This window comes from Schistocerca serialis, chromosome 5 (genome assembly GCF_023864345.2).
Source record: "Schistocerca serialis cubense isolate TAMUIC-IGC-003099 chromosome 5, iqSchSeri2.2, whole genome shotgun sequence".
Lineage (NCBI taxonomy): Eukaryota > Metazoa > Arthropoda > Insecta > Orthoptera > Acrididae > Schistocerca > Schistocerca serialis.
The window spans coordinates 66,549,110-66,571,759 of NC_064642.1; the positions used below are offsets into that span (position 1 = coordinate 66,549,110).

At 45.9% G+C, this 22,650-nt stretch overlaps 1 protein-coding gene across 1 annotated transcript in view; it reads right to left on the minus strand.

Moving 5' to 3' along the window:
* Positions 1-22,650, minus strand: part of LOC126481746 (atrial natriuretic peptide receptor 1-like) — a 398,018-nt gene that overhangs the window by 351,824 nt on the left and 23,544 nt on the right. Inside the window, exons 5-6 of the mRNA XM_050105700.1 lie at positions 7,834-7,837; positions 2,675-2,689 (exon numbers count right to left, since the gene is read on the minus strand). Coding sequence (XP_049961657.1) covers positions 2,675-2,689; positions 7,834-7,837 — 19 coding nt within the window. The remainder of the gene's footprint in view (positions 1-2,674; positions 2,690-7,833; positions 7,838-22,650) is intronic.

Here is a 22,650-nt window from a genome sequence, read left to right on the forward strand (position 1 = left end):
CACACACACACACAGCCGACTCATGAATGATCGGGCGACCGACTGACTACCCAGCAAGACCGTGGCCGGGCTCAAGTGATGCGTGGCGGCAGTAGTCGGGCGAGCCATGTCGACGCAGACCTCACTCCTGTTCCAACCCGACTGCACTAGTGCCGCATTGCAACTCCCCGACTGGCAGGTCCGGACTGCGCTCCAGACGTATTCCAACTGACTGGCAGACCCGAACTTGCGAGCCGATCTCTTTATGACAGAAAACGACTGGGAAGTAATAGCATTCGAGCAAAGATACTACGAGAGGGGATATATCGAATGCGCTGCTAGCGCCCGTCACGGTCAGCCAAAGCAGCAACTCAGTGACAGTAGTAATTTAAATTACCGTAGTGACGTGGAACTACGTTAAAAACAGTGTGTAAAATACATGACGTCGGGAATACGAGCCACGCACGGCTCACATAAGAATGAAATTTGTACGGTTTTCCTGTCGTTCGTTAATGTATAACTAAATCTGTTAAACACCCTCTGTGGTTCAATTTCTGTAAGATACTTGCTGAAAAACATTTGCAGCGATCTGATTTTACGACTAGCATATACCATTTGACATATACACTACTGGCCATTAAAATTGCTACACCACGAAGATGACGTGCTACGGACACGAAATTTAACCGACAGGAAGAAGATGCTGCGATGTGCAAATGATTAGCTTTTCAGTTAATTCACACAAGGTTGCCACCGGTAGTGACACCTACAAAGGGCTGACGTGAGGATAGTTTCCAACCGATTTCTCATACACAAACAGCAGTTGACCGGCATTGCCTGGTGAAACGTTGTTGTGATGCCTCGTGTACGGATGGGAAATGCGAACCATCACGTTTCCGACTGTGATAAAAGTCGTATTGTAGCGTATCGCGACTGCGGTATATCATATCGAGACATTGCTGCTCGCGTTGGTCGAGATCCAAAAACTATTAGCTGAATATGGAATCGGTCGGTTAAGGAGGGTAATACGGAACGCCGTGCTGGATCCCAACGGCCTCGTATCACTAGCAGTCGAGATGACAGGCATCTTATCCGCATAGCAGTAACGGATCGTGCAGCCACGTCTCCATCCCTGAGTCAACAGATGGGGACGTTTGCAAGACAACAACAATCTGCACGAACAGTTCGACGACGTTTGCAGTAGCAGCGACTATCAGCTTGGAGACCATGGCTGCGGTTACCCATGACGCTGCATCACAGACAGGAGCGCCTGCGACGGTGTACTCGAAGACGAACATGAGTGCATGAATGGTAAAACGTCATTTTTTTCGGATGAATCCAAGTTCTGTTTACAGTATCATGATGATCACATCCGTGATTGGCGACATCGCACTGAACGCACATTGGAAGCGTGTATTCGTCTTCGCCATGTTGGCGTATCACCAGGCGCGATGGTATGGGATGCCATCGGTTACAGGTCTCGGTCACCTCTTGTTCGCCTTGACGGCACTTTGGACAGTGGACGTTAGATTTCAGATGTGTTACGACCCGTGGCTCTACCCTTCATTCGATCCCGGCGAAACCCTACATTTCAGCAGGATAATGCACGACCGCAAGTTTGCAGGTCCTGTACGGGCCTCTCTGGATACAGAAAATGTTCGACTGCTGCCCTGGCCAGCACATTCTCCAGATCTCTCACCAACTGAAAACGTCTGCTCAATGGTGGCCCAGAAACTCTCTCGTCGCAATACGCCAGTTACTACTCTTTATGAACTATGGTATCGTGTTGAAGCTGCATGGGCAGTTGTACCTGTACACGCCATCCAAGTTCTGTCTGACTCAATGCCCAGGCGTATCAAGGCCGTTATTACGTCCAGAGGTGGTTGTTCTGAGTACTGGTTTCTCAGGATCTATGCATCCAAATGGCGTGAAAATGTAATCACATGTCAGTTCTAGTATAATATATTAGTGCAATGAATACCCGTTTATCATCTGCATTTCTTATTGGTGTAGCAATTTTAATGGCCAGTAGTGTATTAAGTTGTTCCTTCAGGCAGGCTGTAAGAAACGGTATCTTCCTGAAAGATGGACGACAAGTAGTAGAGGGATGAGTCTTCCAGGAGTGTGAGGGGTTACGCGACCGTCACATTTATCAGCTGCCCTAGACTGCGATAACGCTCGCGATTCGCGGGCGCCGCGGGCGGCGTTGTCGGGTGCCGTGAGAGCGGTAATGGGGCAGCAGCTGGAAACGCGCGAGGGCGCCGAATGCCACTCGGGGCGGCTGCGTGGAGACGGCGAAGCGGCAGTGAGCGTAAGTTGGTTACCGAACTGAACTGAACTGAACGGAACTGTGTGCCGGCGCCTCGGCCCGTAAATCCCATTAGCGGGATGCGCTGTCTCACAGGGCGCGGCGGGGTCGCGCCGGCGCGGCGTCACGGGACGCGAGATGTTCATTAAAGGGAGAGCAGCACCGGCTCAGCGGCGCGGGCTCGCCGCCTCTGTGCAGATCTCAGCGGATGTCGAGGAAAACGCTCCTTTCACTCGTGGTACTTCTTTTACAACAAGAAACGTGTCTTCATTTCTGCGCAGACTACCTGTGGTATACGCTTCTATCACAGGAATAAATGGCGAATGTGCGACTGGTTAAAAGACTCTGTCTGAAAAGTAGGTTGCCAGCTGCCTCATTCTACACTACTGGCCATAAAAGTTGCTGCACCAAGAAGAAATGCAAATGATAAACGGGTATTCACGGGGCAGATATATTATACTAGAACTGACATGTGATTACATTTACACGCAGTTTGGGTGCATAGATCCTGAGAAATCAGTATACAGAACAACCACCTCTGGCCGTACTAACGGCCTTGATACACCCGGGCATTGAGTCAGACAGAGCTTGGATGGCATGTACAGGTATAGCTGCCCATGCAGGTTCAACACGATACCACAGTTCATCAAGAGTAGTGACTGGCGTATTGTGACGAGCCAGTTGCTCGGCCACCATTGACCAGACGGTGTCAGTTGGTGAGAGATCTGGAGAATGTGCTCTTCAGGGCAGCAGTCGAACATTTTCTGTATCCAGAAAGGCCCGTACAGGTCCTGTAACATACGGTCGTGCATTATCCTGCTGAAATGTAGGGTTTCGCAGGGATCGAATGAAGGGTACAGCCACGGGTCGTAACACATCTGAAATGTAACGCCCACTGTTCAAAGTGCCGTCAATGCGAACAAGAGGCGACCGAGATGTGTAATCAATGGCACCCCATACTATCACGCCTAATGTTACGCCAGGATGGCGATGACGAATACACGCTTCCAATGTGCGTTCACCCCGATGTCACCAAACATGGATGCGACCATCATGATGCTGTAAATAGAACCTGGATTCATCCGAAAAATGACATTTTGCCATTCGTGCGCCCAGGTTCGTCGTTGAGTACACCATCGCAGGCGCTCCTGTCTGTGATGCAGCGTCAAGGGTAACCGCAGCCACGGTCTCCGAGCTGATAGTCCACGCTGCTGCAAACGTCGTCGAACTGTTCGTGCAGATGGTTGTTGTCTTGCAAACGTCTCCATATGTTGACTCAGGGATCGAGACGTGGCTGCACGATCCGTTACTGCTATGCGGATAAGATGCCTGTCATCTCGACTGCTAGTGATACGAGGCCGTTGAGATCCAGCACGGCGTTCCGTATTACTCTCCTCAACCCACCGTTTCCATATTCTGCTAACAGTCTTTGGATCTCGACCAATGCGAGCAGCAATGTCGCGATACGATAAACCGCAATCGCGATAGGGTACAATCAGACCTTTATCAAAGTCGGAAACGTGATGGTATGCATTTCTCCTCCTTACATGAGGCATCACAACAACGATTCACCAGAGAACGCCGGTCAACTGCTGTTTGTGTATGAGAAATCGGTTGGAAACTTTCCTCATGTCAGATCGTTGTAGGTGTCGCCACCGGCTCCAACCTTGTGTGTATTCTCTGAAAAGCTAATCATTTGCACACCACAGCATCTTCTTCCTGCCGGTTAAATTTCGGGTCTGTAGCAATTTTAATGTCCAGTAGTGTACCTTGCTCACACTTTAAAAAAAATTTCCCGTAATTTTGGTATGCCAACATATTCGCGCATTTCTTAACACGCATCTCACTTTTCACTACATACAAACTCCTTTCGCTATAGCTTGCTCACTCCCACTAGCCCATTGCTGTAACTCGTTCTTACCCATCCAGTCCTAGTTGCCTACTTTCACTCACGCATTTAGCCCACTCATTGTGATTCTCTCTTTGTGTGTCTCTAACTGTCACTATCTCCTGTCTCACACCTACAGTCTCCTTCGTTCTGTCCTACTACTACTGTCTCTTCTCACCATCACTGTCTCAATCTTGCACTCATTTACTACAGGAGCATATTCGTCTTTTTCGTGCTCCGATAGGAGAATATTTCCACTGACTCACCTCTTTTACCTGCTACATTAACACTTGTTACTGGATCGAAAGAACTATATGGATGAGTAAAATTTTGTTAGTTTACTTATGTGAATCTGGTATAACGCAGAACTTATTTTCCACCCCAGACAGGAATTTTGGTAAAGAAAAATTATGCATGTGCTTCGATGCTACACCACGGGGTTCCCAGAATCTTTATGATGATAACGGAGACGCTGCGTCACTTTATAAGACACGTCCTTGCCTCAGACCGGCCGTTACGTCCATATTTTACGGTACAATTGGGTAACTTTGAACCTCTACATCTCGGAAAACGGATAAAGACGTGAAGAAATATTTCTGGTTTATTTGAGTTTGGGATTTTAGGAAAATTTGCTATGCATAGCCGCGTTGAATTCGAGGCTTGGTTTTGCTACCTATAAACTATGTTTTTGGGATAGTTCTCGATAGCAGATAAAGATTTTTGAAAACGGAAAGACGGTGCTTCTAGATGAATGCCTAGAGAATGAGCAATTTGCTGCGGTTACTTATTTACATATCAGCTGCCGAGCACGAAAAATGGCAAAACACGTATTTTCGTGTTTGTCAGTAACCGTGAGTGAATTAAACAGAGCTTTCATAACCCCACTAACGTTTGGCGTACACCACATCTAATGCGAAATTGATCAAACAAATTTGCTCCATCTGCATAAGATGGAGAACTGCGTAATATTATTGAAACTTTGACCCCATACTGTAAGACAGTCAATGTAAACTGATCCTTCTGGAGGAAATTTAGCCATGCTGTCTCTATAGCCGTCCATAATTGCGAAAGTATTGCCGGTGAAAGATTTTGTTCACGAAGTAACATCTCGATTGTGTCCCATAAATGTTCGATGGGATTCATATCGGATAATGTTAGTAGCCAAACCATTGACCCGAATTGTCTAGAATATTGTTCAAACAAATCGCGAACGATTGTGGCCTGGTGACTTGGGCATCGTCATCTGTGACAATTACGTCGTTGTTTGGGAGTATGACCTCCATGAATGGCTCCAAATGGTTCCCAAGTTGCCGAACATCCAGAGGATCCACTCCATTCCATGTAAATACAGCCCACACTATTATGGAGCCACCATCAGCTTTCACAGTTCCTTGTTGACATCTTGGACCCATGGTTTCGTAGTGCCTGTGCCACACTCGAGCTCTACCTTCAGCTCTTACCAACTAAAATCGAGACTCATCTGAACTTGCCACGGTTTTCCAGTCGTCTCGGGTCCAACCGGTACGTCCACGGTGCCAGGAGAGGCGCTGCAGGCAATGTGGTTCTGTAAGCAAAGGCAGTCGCGTCGGTCCTCTGTTGCTAAAGCCCATTAAAGGCAAATTTTGCCGCACTGTTCTAATGTATAGTTCATCGTGCGCCAACATTGATTTACGCAGTTATTTCATTTATTTCATGCAGTGGTGCTTGTCTGTTAGCACTGACAGCTCTAGGCAAACGCAGCTGGTCTTGGTTGTTAAATAAAGGCTGTAGGCCGCTGTGATGTCCCTGGTAAGAGGTAATGCCTGAAATTTGGTATTCTAAGCACATTCTTGACACTATGAATCTCGAAATAATGAGTTCCCTAACGATTTCCGAATGGAATGTGCTGTGCGTCTAGCTCCAACTGCCATTTCGTGTCCAAAGTCCTTTAATTTCCATCGTATGGCCCTTACCACGTAGGAAACCTCTTCGCATGAATTAGCTGAGTACATATGACAGCTTCAACAATGCACTGACCTGAAACTTCCTGGCAGATTAAAACTGTGTGCCGGACCGAGACTCGAACTCGGGACCTTTGTCTTTCGCGGGCAAGTGCTCGAACTTACAGACTTAGAATCGGTCCGGCACACAGTTTTAATTTGCCAGGAAGTTTCATAGCGGCGTACACTCCGCTGCAGAGTGAAAATCTCATTCTGGAAACATCCCCCAGGCTGTAGGTAAGCCATGTCTTCGCAATATTCCTTTCCTCCAGGAGTGCTAGTTCTGCAAGATTCGCAGGAGAGCTTCTGTGAAGTTTGGAAAGTAGGAGACGAGGTACTGGCAGAAGCAAAGCTGTGTGGACGGGGCGTGAGTAGTGCTTGGGTAGCTCAGGCGGTAGAGCAGTTGCCAGCGGAAGGCAAAGTTCCCGAGTTCGTGTCTCGGTCCGGCACACAGTTTTCATCTGCCAGAAAGTTTCATATCAGCGGAATCTCCGTTGCAGAGTGAAAATCTCATTCTGAATGTACTGCCCTTGTATACATTGTGTACGAGGCACTACCGCCATCTGTATATTGCATTGTGTTGTATGTTAACCTAAGGCCTAGAAACGACGGAAAGGCTTCGTCCCCGCCGCAGCTGCAGTGGTCCACAGCCCCACGATGACTACCGCAGTCCCACCTCATCCCTCCGCCGGCCCACACTGAGCCACTCGCCACTCTCTCGGGGTTATTGTGCGGTTCGGCCCCCAGTGCTCCCCCCCCCCCCCCCCCCACCCCTAAGTGAACGTCTCACACCAGACACCAGACGAGTGTAACCCCTATGTTTGCGTGGTAGGGTAATGCTGGTGTACGCGTACGTGGAGAACTTGTTTGCGCAGCAATCGCCGACATATTGCAGCTGAGGCGGAATAAGGGGAACCAGCCCGCATTCAGTTTCTATTGGTTACAGCCGCGCGGGATTAGCCGAGCGGTCTAGGGTGCTGCAGTCATCTACTGTGCGGCTGGTCCCGGCGGAGGTTCCAGTCCTCCCTCGGGCACTGGTGTGTGTGTTTGTCCTTAGGATAATTTAGGTTAAGTAGTGTCTAAGCTTAGGGACTGATGACCTTAGCAGTTAAGTCAGATAGGATTTCACATACATTTGAATATTTCTATTGGTTACAGAGATACTGCTGGTTAATGAGATACGTTTTCATTCCACGTGGTGGAACTCCAGTTGTGATGGGTTCACGTATGGAATTTCCTTTTTTGTTTTGAAGTTAGATTGTGGAGTTGTGCACGAGTTTACGTAAGTGAATTTTTAATCTGTGATTGTGAATTCTTGGCCGATTTGGTTACAAATGCTGGGTACGCCGATATACCGTGTTTGTGCACTGGTCTTGTAATGAAAACGCTGCTGCTTGTGAATAATACGCTGTGCGACTTCCTAACCACAGAGAAACGGTTTAAAGAGTGTTTACTCGTGCGTGAGACGGGTGCAGCGTCCGGCACGCCCATTTCATTTGAACGTCCAAACGAACAGAGCGGAGATGAAGCAGTAGGCATTGTTCACTTGGTAGAAGATCTTCCTTCAATAAGTACGCGCACATTATCTACACATATTGGTGCTGCACATAAGAGAAAATGATGGACGTAGCGTACGCCAGCCTCTACTCATTAATTACTTTCAGCAGAGTCAGCGTCACGCAACTAGAATAAAAAAAGTTTATTTCTTTTTCTTCATGAAAAACATAAGGAAAACTTGAAAGCCTGAGTATGTCGATACAGAATTGCGAGACATTTGCACATTTTACTAATAGTTGTCAGGTAACACACCACCTAAAGGTAAAACTCTCAGGAAATGGGTCGGCGGAAATGGTCACGTTTGATGGTCATCCATGTCCCCAGATATTACCCGTTCAGAATTTTGCCTCTAGGGAAAAATAAAAGGTACGTCTATAGGAAAATAAAAGTTAATTCAAGGGACGACTTTATCGTTCGGATGATGAATTGTGCTTCTCAGTTAAGATGACCTCCGGAGGGCTATAGTGGAGGTGCATAGAGAATTTGCGAGTGCTATGGTCGGAAGTGGTGTTTACCAAAATCAACTTTGAATTTAGACATTTACTTTTGCTTAAACGTTTCAGTGATCATTTGTTTGGGTACTTTCTGACAGCTGTACCTTGTAACCATTAAAAATGAGACGCATGTTATATGGAATGTTTAAAGGTAATGTCGAGTATTTACTATTCATCCTGAAACACCAAGTATAGGCTGAAGCCAAACTCTAGCCACAACATTTCGAGATTGATCAGCGATATTTTCTTAGTATTTTAATAAAAGGAATCCGTGGTCTCTGGTAGGCTGTCGCAGAGTAACTGCAATTCGTTTGATTTCAAATTACCTTTCATCTTTGTATCTCTCTCGCACTGAAAAGACCGACACAACTATACAAACATCGACGGTATGCGCTATGTGTCTTTCTGGGAAACATGTACCAAGTACGATATTGCAGTGCCTCAGTTATTTCAAACTACAATGCAAAGTTCCCTCGGTCATGCATAGCCGAAGAAACTTTACATCGTAATTCGGAATAATACAGGCACTGCAATATCGTATTTATCCACCGACACCGCGCAAGCGACTTACAAGTGAAATGGCTCCCCTGTACGCGAATATACACTAACTGATCAAAAGTATCCGGACATCCCCAAAAACATACGTTTTTCGTATTAGGTGCATTGTGTTACCACCTACTGCCAGGTACTCCATATCAGCGACCTCAGCAGTCATTAGATATCGTGAGAGAGCAGAATGGGGTGCTCCGCGGAACTTACAGACTTCGAATGTGGTCAGGTGATTCGGTATCACTTGTGTCATACGTCTGTACGAAAGATTTCCACACTTCTAAACAAAACATCCCTAGGGCCACTGTTTCCGATACTGAAGTGGAAACATAAAGGGACACGTACATCACTAAAGCGTAAAGGCCGACCCCGTCTGTTGACTGACAGAGACCGCCGACAGTTGAAGAGGGTTGTAATGTGTAATAGACAGACATCTATCCAGACCATTACAAAGGAATTCCTAATTGTATCAGGATCAACTGCAAGTACTATGACACTTAGGCAGGAGGTGAGAAAACTTGGATTTCTTGAATGAGATTTTCACTCTGCAGCGGAGTGTGCGCTCATATGAAACTTCCTGGCAGATTAAAACTGTGTGCCCGACTGAGACTCGAACTCGGGACCTTTGCCTTTCGCGGGCAAGTGCTCTACCATCTGAGCTACCGAAGCACGACTCATGCCCGGTACTCACAGCTTTACTTCTGCCAGTATCTCGTCTCCTACCTTCCAAACTTTACAGAAGTTCGCAGGAGAGCTTCTGTAAAGTTTGGAAGGTAGGAGACGAGATACTGGCAGAAGTAAAGCTGTGAGTACCGGGCGTGAGTCGTGCTTCGGTAGCTCAGATGGTGGAGCACTTGCCCGCGAAAGGCAAAGGTCCCGAGTTCGAGTCTCGGTCGGGCACACAGTTTTAATCTGTCAGGAAGTTTCAACTTGGATTTCTTGGTCGAGCGGCTGCTAATAACCCACACATCACGCCGGTAAATGCCAAACGACGCCTCGGTTGCTGTACAGAGCGTTAACAGTGGACGGTTGAACAGTGGAGAACCGTTGTATAAAGTTACGAATCACGGTACACTATGTGACGATCCGATGGCATGGTGTGGGTATGGCGAATGCCCGGTGAACGTCATCTGCCAGCGTGTGTAGTGCCAACAGTAAAATTCGGAGGAGGTGGTGTTACGGTGTGGCCGTGTTTTCCATGGAGGGGGCTTGCACCCCTTGTTGTTTTGCGTGGCACTATCGCAGCACCTTCTTGCTTTCCACTGTTGAAGAGGAATTCGGAGATGGCGAATGCATCTTTCAACATGATCGAGAATCTGCTCATAATAAACGGCCTGTGGCGGAGTGATTACACTACAATAACATCCCTGTAATGGACTAGCCTGCACAGAGTCCTGAATCCTATAGAACACCTTTGGGATATTTTGGAACGCCGACTTAGTGCCAGGCGTCACCGACCGACATCGATACCTCCTCAGTGCACCACTCCGTGAAGAATGGGCTGCCACTCCCCAAGAAACTTCCATCACCTGATTGAACGTATGCCCCCGAGAGTGGAAGCTGTCATCAAGGCTAAGGGTGGGCCAACACCATACTGAATTCCAGCATTACCGATGGAGGGTGCCACTAAGTTGTAAGTCATTTTCATCCAAGTGTCCGGATACTTTTGATCACATAGTGTACGTAATGGATGTGCGAGTACAGGTTGTGGATACATGGTTGACGAAATATATAAGTTTGGGTCTGACTGTGACTCGTGGACGGATAGCCAAATGGCAAGACGACCGCTCATGGTAAACCGAAAATCCGGGTTCGGGTCCCACTCTGGCACAAATTTTCACTGTCGTCATTCCGTTATACAGCGATGGTGTTCCATATTCCAAATTGCGAATACATTTCGCGTGTACCACAGTCCTTGATGCTTAAAAAGAAATGCCCGTTTGATTTTTCCGACCATGTTAGTTGTTCGGTGACTGTGGGGCACAGAAGTATGGATAGATGCGAAATATGCACCTCATGCATCTAATGGCAGATTGGCAAAACGTAGGTATTCTGAGCCGTTCGCACAGCCAAGCTCTGGGAACAAACCAAACAACTGTATTTAAACGTTATATGAACAGCAATTGCGGGTTATGATGACTCATTACTATTGTTTATTCCATCTTTATAAAGGTAGTTCGACAAAATTAAAATAACTGGAATAACAAACCACGTAAATCAACATTACGTTGTTACCCTAACAAGGGCCACTTGATACCGCGGGCTCCTCATGCAAAAATACTAAGATATTGTTCTCATGTCCATCATTATTCCGTTCTGCTCTCACTTTTGACACATATAAGTCAATTTTAGCTGTGAGCAAACAGTTTCACTCTAAGAACAAGTTTGACATACGATCAGCTGGGGTGAACATGAATACCACATGAATAAGCACAAGCTTAGGGAAAATCTATAAAAAAGATATTGTAACACCATTATCGATTATGTGCAATTATGTGTAGTGTAACTTTATTTTAGGTGGTTAGGTGGTGGTGGTTAGTGTTTAACGTCCCGTCGACAACGAGGTCATTAGAGACGGAGCGCAAGCTCGGGTTAGGGAAGGAGTGGGAAGGAAATCGGCCGTGCCCTTTCAAAGGAACCATCTCGGCATTCGCCTGAAACGATTTAGGGAAATCACGGAAAACCTAAATCAGGATGGCCGGAGACGGGAAACTTTATTTTAAAAGTGTTTACTCGTTACTAGTTAAGTTCTTTTGACCACTGGAGGGAGGTGTTACTTTATAATGTATAAATTGTTTGACGTAATAGTGTGCTTAAATAATGGAATTTTATCAAATATGTTTGTTTATGCAATGTAAAAAAGTAGTCCATACTTAGGGACTGTGTATTACATAGTGTTAAAGACATAGTGATTCCCCTCCGCTACGAAAATGGAGTGGCGCGGGTTAAAAGGTGGAATTGGCGCTCAGACTGAGCGGGAAGCGAGAGAGCACAGTAGGCAGTCAGTGACCAACAGTTGTGGAGTTAACACCGCAGGTGCCGAGGGAGGCGTTAGGTATCCTCATCTATGATGGAACGGCCTCGGATGTGGTTACTGCTATAAAAGGGTGCTCTCGCACTGGGAATGGCTGTAAAATTAATATTTACGTTGCCAAGAAGAAATGAAATAGAGCAATAATCCGCCAGAGGAGAGACCAGGTAGCCGCCACGTGCTCGGCACCGCTATTGCGCCACTGCTCCAACAACTTCAGGAAGTTAGAATTGTATATCAGCATGAAACAGTGCGTTTGTGTGTGTTTAATTTTGCAATAATAATCCAAGTGTTGCAAAAACTGGTATTTGAACGACGAAAATTTCCCTTTCAATCAACCAAGCAGGGTCCTTTTCTCAAAGTATTTTAAGTCCGAGTATCCTGTTTGTGAAAGACTGATATTAATCTATTTTATTTTACGTTGAATTTATGAAAAGCTCCAATTTACTGTGAATAGCTTCTAATTTATAAGTGTCATTGTTTAATATGTAGGGACATTAAGATTGTGAGTTAAAAACTACTCGCTTCACGAGTAATATAAGGGGCACATGATATTTAACAGATGAAAAGTTTTTGATTTATTATGAAATACTTCAATACGAAAGTGCCAAATGGTTAGTACTAATGAATCTAAATGTGACTGGTTAAAATCACTTGCTTCACAAGTGATAAAAGAGACAGAAACATTAGAAACGTTTCGAATAACTGGTTTAATTTGAAGTTAGCAATCCAGATAAGAATATTGCGAGTGTATATTGTTTTCAAGCTTTGAGGGCTAAATGATCTTAATTGGGGTTGTAGTTCAGCATTTATGAAAATGATCGTATTTTCTGTAAAGTGTGCTTATTCATGGAGAAAGGAGTGGTCAGTTTGTAGGATTCCACTACACTATTTAATAACAGAATAAGTCAGACTGAGAGTAGGTTTATGTTAATGAACCTGAAACACTGACAAAGTGTAATGCATATGAAATATGAGTATTGTGAATTTTATTTCATTTTTGATATGTATAAGTGTGTTAACCTAAATTGAACTCTGGTCAGATGTTATTTACTCTCGTTTTAGTCTTTGAGAACTTTTTTTGTGCTGAATTATTTAAAGACTGAAGTAGTGATTGTAGTCAGCAGGGATAAATCTCTATATTGTAGGGTGTAGAAAATATCCGCTACCAGTCACAATAAAAGGTATTTATTTGTCACTCGACCGGTTTCGGGGTGGCGACCATCCTCAGGTGTCTACACATTCATGTACATGTTTATACTGTTGGAGATCAATAAAGATGAAGCACCATTATTACAGTTATGCTGTGGTGATAGTTTTGCCACTTAGTTACACACTTATTGTCATTGTCACCTCCATAATTCAGTTTTGCCAAGTATAGCTTCATATTTCACTATTATGATGTGCACCCGTGAAATACATTATGTAGAACGTGAAAATGACAATAAGTGTGTAACTAAGTGGCAAAACTGTCACGACAGCATAACTGTAATAATTGTGCTTTATGTTTACTGATCTCCAACAGTATAAGCATGTACATGAATGTATAAACACCTGAGGATGGGCGCAAGCCCGAAACCGGTCGTGTGAGAAATAAATAACCTTTTATTGTGACTGGTAGCGGATATTTTTCTGCACCCTATAAAAGAACAATCACGGATTTCGACAACATCCGCTATGTATAAAATTCATTCTCTATTTTGTTTCCGAGAATTCCAGTCTTTGCAGTTGAACGCCACTGCTACCAACTGTTTAGTTTCGTCTGGTTATTGTAGGTGTTCACTGCACTTTTCTGAGAAAGAATCTATGAAAGTCACTTTTGCAAGAGAATATGCAAATCCATTGAAAATAATGCTTTCACATTGTTATGCCTAATTAGATTAGCGACCATTTTATTATTTCAATTGTGTTAAATCTCTTTCTGTAATTTCTTACCAAATTTTAGTCTTTCTGTTGTCTACAAACTGCTACTCTTACGAAGTTCGTGTTCGATACCCTCTTTCTGTAAGGTAACACACGGTCAAATTCGAAACTCCTCCCAGGGGGTAACACAATACTGTGCAGGTTTAAGCCATTTCTGGTAATCATTAATCCGCGGTAGTGTTATAGTACCTACTGCAGAATTCCACACAGACTTTTCGCTCCCCAAAATACCATCAAGATTTCGAAGAGAAAACTATACTCAAAATTTTCAAAAGCTTTTTCTAAAGCTAAAAACGATATAAATACACTAACAGATCTGTCCCCAAGTTAGGTTTAACCACTCCTTCCATTTTTCTGTGAGATGTTAGCGTTATTATTTTTGCAAGCACGACTGCTTAAACGGATGATAATGTAATATAAACGTGTCGGCTGCCTTCTTAGATATTGGGAATATTAAATTCTTCTTGAAGTCTCACGTTATTTCGCGTGTCTCAAACACCCTACATACCATGTGAAGCAGTTGTTTCGCTGTTGGTTCTCAGGAGGATTTTAATACTGTTGATGGAATTTTGCTTCAGGCGACGTTTAATGAAAAATATTATTTCAGATTTTGACGTTATCGGTAAAGCAATATGGAGCAACAGACTGCAGTACACTGCAGCTATAGGGCTCGAAGAACATGAGAGAATGGCAGTAGAAGCAAAAGGAGTGCTGCTGGGTTGAAACTGTCCCTCATGTTACTCGATATGCAAGAGACGAGGCAGTAATGGAAACTAAGGAGAAAGATGGAAAAGAGGAAATATTTGGGGGTGAATAAATAACACCTTTAAAATCTGCCAATGACGTCGTAATTGTATGAGTGACAGTTAAGGGCGTGGAACCTATAATCTCTTGAAATGGTATTATAAAATGAAAATCATTACACGTAAAACGTGTTCGAAACCTGGAGATGCTGAGGGACTTATATAAGAAAATAGAACGAGTTTTGGTAATTAATCAACAAAGTAACGAACGATGGCAGGAGAAAAAGTCCGGAACCGCGCTGCTGCTACGGTCGCAGGCTCGAGTCCTGCCTCGGCCATGGATGTGTGTGATGTCCTTAGGTTAGTTAGGTTTAAGTAGTTCTAAGTCTTGGGGACTGATGATCTCAGATCTTAAGTCTCATAGTGCTTATAGCCATTTTGAAACTATCGTTGTGGGGGTAACCACTACCCGCGTGTCAAAGAGTGGGGTCGGGGATGAAAAAGATGTGTAGGCCACGACACGCGAGTGTCCAGACTTTATTCATACACTCTTTGAGAATGAATGCAGTTACTGACTTCAGCAAACTTTACACATAATTTCAAATCTATTTCTTCCTGGCAACCCCCATAAAATAATGAAACGCAAAATGTTTGTCGCTTACTACATTTTTGGTGAGCATGTAGAAAAATTTCTGCATAACAACTTACAGTGCCGGCCGGTATGGCCGAGTGGTTCTAGGAGCTTCAGTCTAGAACCGCGCGACCGCTACGGTCGCAGGTTCGAATTCTGCCTCGGGCATGGGTATGTGTGAGTCCTTAGGTTAGTTATGTTTAAGTACTTGTAAGTTCTAGGGGACTGATGACCTCAGATGTTAAGTCCCATAGTGCTCAGAGTCATTTGAACCATTTTTATGACCCATTATTCAGGAGATAAAGTCGTCATAAACACTGACATGCTTGAAAAAGTGCCGCATCAAGCATGACGTTTTAGCTTATTACTTCTTTACTGCTAATACTATTCACAATAATTTTGGCAGACAGTAGACACATGTCCGCAGCTCGTGGTCATGCTACAGCGTTCTCGCTTCCCGCGCCCGGGTTCCCGGGTTCGATTCCCGGCAGGGCCAGGGATTTTCTCTGACTCGTGATGACTGGCTGTTGTGTGCTGTCCTTAGGTTAGTTAGGTTTAAGTAGTTCTCAGTTCTAGGGGACTTATGACCACAGATATTAAGTCCCATAGTGCTCAGAGCCATTTGAACCATTTGAAGTAGACACATATGCCGATGGATTTACCTGCAAAATTATATCGGTGTACGAAACGTATTTCGGGACATACGATGTCAAAAAGATTGAGCTACGTGAACATTAAAACTGCAGGGCGAAATCCGCTAGAGATACACGTAAAATAAAATGCACAAATGCGTGTAAAATATTTTAATTATATGTGAAATATATTTGACATGCACGTACGTGGGCTAAGCTAAGGGGACAAAGCTCATCCTAAACCGCTGGAACGATTTCAGTGAAATTTGCTGCTTAAATTAGTCACGATCAGGAAAGAAATACTGTGAGGTTAAGAATCACAAGCTTCCTATTGGGGTGCAACGTGAAGAACAGCATCAAACCAGTCTTTGCACTGGAAAACTGAAACAACAGTTTTTTTGGCAACATCGTTTCTGCAGCATCCTTCCTTCGTACCGTATTATTACTCATCAGAAATGGTTCTTGAAATACACTCCTGGAAATTGAAAAAAGAACACCGTGAATTCATTGTCCCAGGAAGGGGAAACTTTATTGACACATTCCTGGGGTCAGATACATCACATGATCACACTGACAGAACCAAAGGCACATAGACACAGGCAACAGAGCATGCACAATGTCGGCACTAGTACAGTGTATATCCACCTTTCGCAGCAATGCAGGCTGCTATTCTCCCATGGAGACGATCGTAGAGATGCTGGATGTAGTCCTGTGGAACGGCTTGCCATGCCATTTCCACCTGGCGCCTCAGTTGGACCAGCGTTCGTGCTGGACGTGCAGACCGCGTGAGTCGACGCTTCATCCAGTCCCAAACATCCTCAATGGGGGACAGATCCGGAGATCTTCCTGGCCAGGGTAGTTGACTTACACCTTCTAGAGCACGTTGGGTGGCACGGGATACATGCGGACGTGCATTGTCCTGTTGGAACAGCAAGTTCCCTTGCCGGTCTAGGAATGGTAGAACGATGGGTTCGATGACGGTTTGGATGTACCGTGCACTATTCAGTGTCCCGTCGACGATCACCAGTGGTGTACGGCCAGTGCAGGAGATCGCTCCCCACACCATGATGCCGGGTGTTGGCCCTGTGTGCCTCGGTCGTATGCAGTCCTGATTGTGGCGCTCACCTGCACGGCGCCAAACACGCATACGACCATCATTGGCACCAAGGCAGAAGCGACTCTCATCACTGAAGACGACACGTCTCCATTCGTCCCTCTATTCACGCCTGTCGCGACACCACTGGAGGCGGGCTGCACGATGTTGGGGCGTGAGCGGAAGACGGCCTAACGGTGTGCGGGACCGTAGCCCAGCTTCATGGAGACGGTTGCGAATGGTCCTCGCCGATACCCCAGGAGCAACAGTGTCCCTAATTTGCTGTAAAGTGGCGGTGCGGTCCCCTAAGGCACTGCGTAGGATCCTACGGTCTTGGCGTGCATCCGTGCGTCGCTGCGGTCCGGTCCCAGGTCGACGGGCACGTGCACCTTCCGCCGACCACTGGCGACAACATCGATGTACTGTGGAGACCTCACGCCCCACATGTTGAGCAATTCGGCGGTATGTCCACCCGGCCTCCCACATGCCCACTATATGCCCTCGCTCATAGTCCGTCAACTGCACATACGGTTCACGTCCACGCTGTCGCGGCATGCTACCAGTGTTAAAGACTGCGATGGAGCTCCGTATGCCACGGCAAACTGGCTGACACTGACGGCGGCGGTGCACAAATGCTGCGCAGCTAGCGCCATTCGACGGCCAACACCGCGGTTCCTGGTGTGTCCGCTGTGCCGTGCGTGTGATCATTGCTTGTACAGCCCTCTCGCAGTGTCCGGAGCAAGTATGGTGGGTCTGACACACCGGTGTCAATGTGTTCTTTTTTCCATTTCCAGGAGTGTATTTCTTCCGTAGAGAACATATTATTCTTTCACTGATGAGGGACCCATCTTCATAATCGAGGCTACTACGGACGCCTGAACGTTGGTGCTCGACTCGGGGTAGCTAGTTCGAGCCCTGGTGGGGGAAGAAACTCTCACCGCTAGTATTTGACCGATAAAGCGAGGAAGAACTGGTAGTATAAAGTATCTGATCAGCAAACTCTGCTTCAAAGTCCTTGATTAAATTCCTAACCTCTCCGCAGTGTCTGACAGAGTTAGTGCATGTGATTCTGTTGATGGTGATCCGTTGGTCGAGTGGGGGCGCTATGCTTGGATTCCTCTTCGGTGCTATTGTAGGAGATTACGTTATGTGCCTGAACAAGATCTGACCCTGTTCCTTCTGTCATCATCACACAACAAGACATGTCACCACACTCAATACATACCCCCATTACCGTCACCTACACTCAACGAATACACGTATCACATACTAGTCACATTTCGCGAATCAAACGTGGCATTGTGTACAAAGGAAGCGAAACCTTTCCAGTTAGGGAGCTGCACCTATATCTAGTTAGTTAGTTACATATTCCCTACATGATTTCAACGATTCTTTATTCAAAATTATGTGGAACGAATCAGATAACGAGATATGGACACACGATTAGTGTTACCATTAATAAGCACATATTTTTTGAGTTCTACTCTTGCGCCTACACTTAAAATAACTTGTTTTTTTAGTCCTTTTGTTTGCGGCTTGCAGTTTTTAAGTCAGTGGAATCATAGGAGCTGAAAAGGAGAAACATTTTAAGTTGAATTTAAAATTTACTTTTATATTATTTGGCAAATGTTCCGAATTTTTTGTTGCTGCCGACTGAACTCCTTTCTGAGCCGCTGACAGCATTCAGAATGGGTAATAGAGGTCAGTTTTTTCTCTAGTGTTGTGGGTCTGTACACCACTCTTCTCCTCAAATTGTGGTGGATTGTTTATGACGAATTTCGTTAGGGAATATACACTCCTGGAAATGGAAAAAAGAACACATTGACACCGGTGTGTCAGACCCACCATACTTGCTCCGGACACTGCGAGAGGGCTGTACAAGCAATGATCACACGCACGGCACAGCGGACACACCAGGAACCGCAGTGTTGGCCGTCGAATGGCGCTAGCTGCGCAGCATTTGTGCACCGCCGCCGTCAGTGTCAGCCAGTTTGCCGTGGCATACGGAGCTCCATCGCAGTCTTTAACACTGGTAGCATGCCGCGACAGCGTGGACGTGAACCGTACGTGCAGTTGACGGACTGTGAGCGAGGGCGTATAGTGGGGATGCGGGAGGCCGGGTGGACGTACCGCCGAATTGCTCAACACGTGGGGCGTGAGGTCTCCACAGTACATCGATGTTGTCGCCAGTGGTCGGCGGAAGGTGCACGTGCCCGTCGACCTGGGACCGGACCGCAGCGACGCACGGATGCACGCCAAGACCGTAGGATCCTACGCAGTGCCGTAGGGGACCGCACCGCCACTTCCCAGCAAATTAGGGACACTGTTGCTCCTGGGGTATCGGCGAGGACCATTCGCAACCGTCTCCATGAAGCTGGGCTACGGTCCCGCACACCGTTAGGCCGTCTTCCGCTCACGCCCCAACATCGTGCAGCCCGCCTCCAGTGGTGTCGCGACAGGCGTGAATGGAGGGACGAATGGAGACGTGTCGTCTTCAGCGATGAGAGTCGCTTCTGCCTTGGTGCCAATGATGGTCGTATGCGTGTTTGGCGCCGTGCAGGTGAGCGCTACAATCAGGACTGCATACGACCGAGGCACACAGGGCCAACACCCGGCATCATGGTGTGGGGAGCGATCTCCTACACTGGCCGTACACCACTGGTGATCGTCGAGGGGACACTGAATAGTGCACGGTACATCCAAACCGTCATCGAACCCATCGTTCTACCATTCCTAGACCGGCAAGGGAACTTGCTGTTCCAACAGGACAATGCACGTCCGCATGTATCCCGTGCCACCCAACGTGCTCTAGAAGGTGTAAGTCAACTACCCTGGCCAGAAAGATCTCCGGATCTGTCCCCCATTGAGCATGTTTGGGAATGGATGAAGCGTCGTCTCACGCGGTCTGCACGTCCAGCACGAACGCTGGTCCAACTGAGGCGCCAGGTGGAAATGGCATGGCAAACCGTTCCACAGGACTACATCCAGCATCTCTACGATCGTCTCCATGGGAGAACAGCAGCCTGCATTGCTGCGAAAGGTTGATATACACTGTACTAGTGCCGACATTGTGCATGCTCTGTTGCCTGTGTCTATGTGCCTGTGGTTCTGTCAGTGTGATCATGTGATGTATCTGACCCCAGGAATGTGTCAATAAAGTTTCCCCTTCCTGGGACAATGAATTCACGGTGTTCTTATTTCAATTTCCAGGAGTGCATATATATTGTGGTGGCGTAGTTAAAATGCCTATCTCCCTGAAGGGACGCCTAGCGATCCACGATATCCGACTGTTACTTGGTAACACAAATGTGATTCTGTTGTTACGTTCATAACTTCGCAATTTCTTGATTGTAACAGTAGTACTGGAGTCTTCGACAAGTTCCTTGCTTTCGCATACAGACGAATACACATTTTTTCCCTTCAATCGCAAATCTGTACATCTAACAATCGAATATTACAATACTTTATGGGCTTATATTTGCTATTTTGATCTCAGAAATTATGTACGGAAGGCAATGAGAGCTGCTCAGTTGTTGGCTGTTCTGTATTGGATTTAAGCCACAGACTAACTTGAGACACTGCTGTTTACGTTTCCTCACTGGGAGCCAGCCGCCCGTCACTCTTGCACTTGTCGGACACGCATTCACAGTTCGAATCCATTTGCTGCGATTCGGCTTGCACAACATGATACTTCGAAAGTTACTCGCCCGTCAGGTTTCTGGTTGTGCCTCTCCCCTTCAGAGCAAGGTGTGATTGTCTACAGCGACTGGTCGCTCATTCATACTGAAGCCGGATATCGTGCTAGGGGATGAAGCGACTTACACATTTATTTTGTTCAAGTGGAATTGGCGCTGTGAACAATATATGGGTTGTCCAACTCAAAAAACACCACTTCTGAACTATTTCTTGCACCTTTCTCACGACAGCCAACGACCAGCATGTGATGAGTAACTATATGTTGGAGGTGCTATGTGAATACTTTAGTTCGTTGTAGTTGTTATGGTCTCCAGTCCAAAGCCTGGTTTGAAGCAGCTCTCCACGCTGCTGTATACCGTGCAAGCCCCTTCATCTCTTCATACTAAATGCAAAGTGCATCCATTTGAACCTGCATTCTGTATTCGAGTCTTTGTCTCGCTAGACAGGTTCACCCCCACCCCCCCCCACCCACACCGCAAACTTCCCTCCATTCCCAAACTGATAATTCTTGCATGTCTGGATGTCTCAGAAAGAGTCCTATCAAATTATCCCTTCTTTTAGTCAATTTGATCCATCAATTGCGTTTTTCCCTATTCCTCAACGCAGCAGGGTAGCTTCAATTCCCGTATGTTCTCGGTATGCTTGGAGAATCTTACTTTGTCAAAAATTGGAGAATCTGACTTTGACAAAAGTAGGATGCAACGCCAGCTTATACTCAAGACCGGTGATAAAATACCTTAGATCCACTGTGAGCATTTTCTCCTCGTGGATGTATTTTTGGATGAGCTCTATACTTCGTCGACATTTTTTTACTAACTTATACTCCTACTTCAACACACTGACTCAAGACAATGTCAACAAGAAAAAGATACGTAAAACTGAGTACTAGCTTTCTCGAATTACAAATAACAACAGTCGTATGGAATAACTGAATGGTAAACACCAGGAGTAACGATGAGCTAATATATTTGCGCCATTTCCACTCATGACAAGTTGGAAACCTATATCTTTCGGTAACACTGAGAATAGGGTGGACGATTATGCTCATAGGATTCCTGCCTTTCAGAGTGGTACAGATTTTTCCGTAGTATCTTGAGGAATATATGTTTGCTTCTAAAATAGGTTGAATATACAGCTCCTTAACTATTTGACTGTGTACCTTTCAAGTAACATAGCTAGAACAACTTATCGCATTTAAATAATTATGTCAGAAAATCTGTGCGAAATTACATTTTTCACTGAAAAGTGAGATCATAACATAAGCTACTACACTGAAGAGCCAAAGAATCTGGCACACCATCCAAATATCGTGTAGGGCCCCTGGGAGCACGCAGAAGTGCCGCAACACGACGTGGTATGGTCTCGACTAATGTCTTAAGTAGTGGTGGAGGGAACTGACGCCGTGACTCGTGCATGGCTGTCCGTAAATCAGTAAGAGTACGAGGGGCTGAGATCTCTTCTGAACAGCACGCTGCAAGGCATCCCAGATATGCTCAATAATGTTCAATGTCTGGGAAGTTTGGTGGCCAGCGAAAAAGTTTAAGCTCAGAAGAGTGTTCCTGTAGCCACTCTGTAGCAATTCTGTAAGTGTGGGATGTCGCATTGTACTGCTAGAATTGCCCAAGTCAGTCTGAATGCACAATGGACCTGAATGGGTGCAGGTTCAAACATGATGCTTACATATGTGTCACTTGTCAGAGTCGTATCTAGCAGTATCGGGGATCCAATATCACTCCAACTGCACACGCCGCATACCATTACAGAGCCTCCACCAGTTTGAACAGTCCCCTGCTGACACTGACGGTCCATGGATTTACGAGGCTGTCTCCATACCTCTACACGTCCATCCACTCAATACAATTTGAAGTGGGAATAGTCCGACCAGGCAACATGTGTCCAGTCATCAACAGTCCTATGTAGGTATTGACGGGCCCAGGCGAGGCATAGATCTTCGTGTCGTGCAGTCATCAACGGTACACGAGTGTGACTTCGGCTCCGAAAACCCATATGGCTGATTTTCGTTGAATGGTTCGCACGCTGACACTTCTTAGTGGTCTAACATTGAAATCTGCATCAATTTGTGGGAGGGTTGCACTTCTGTCTCGCTGAACGATTCTCCTCAGTCGTCGTTTGTCCCGTTCTTGCAG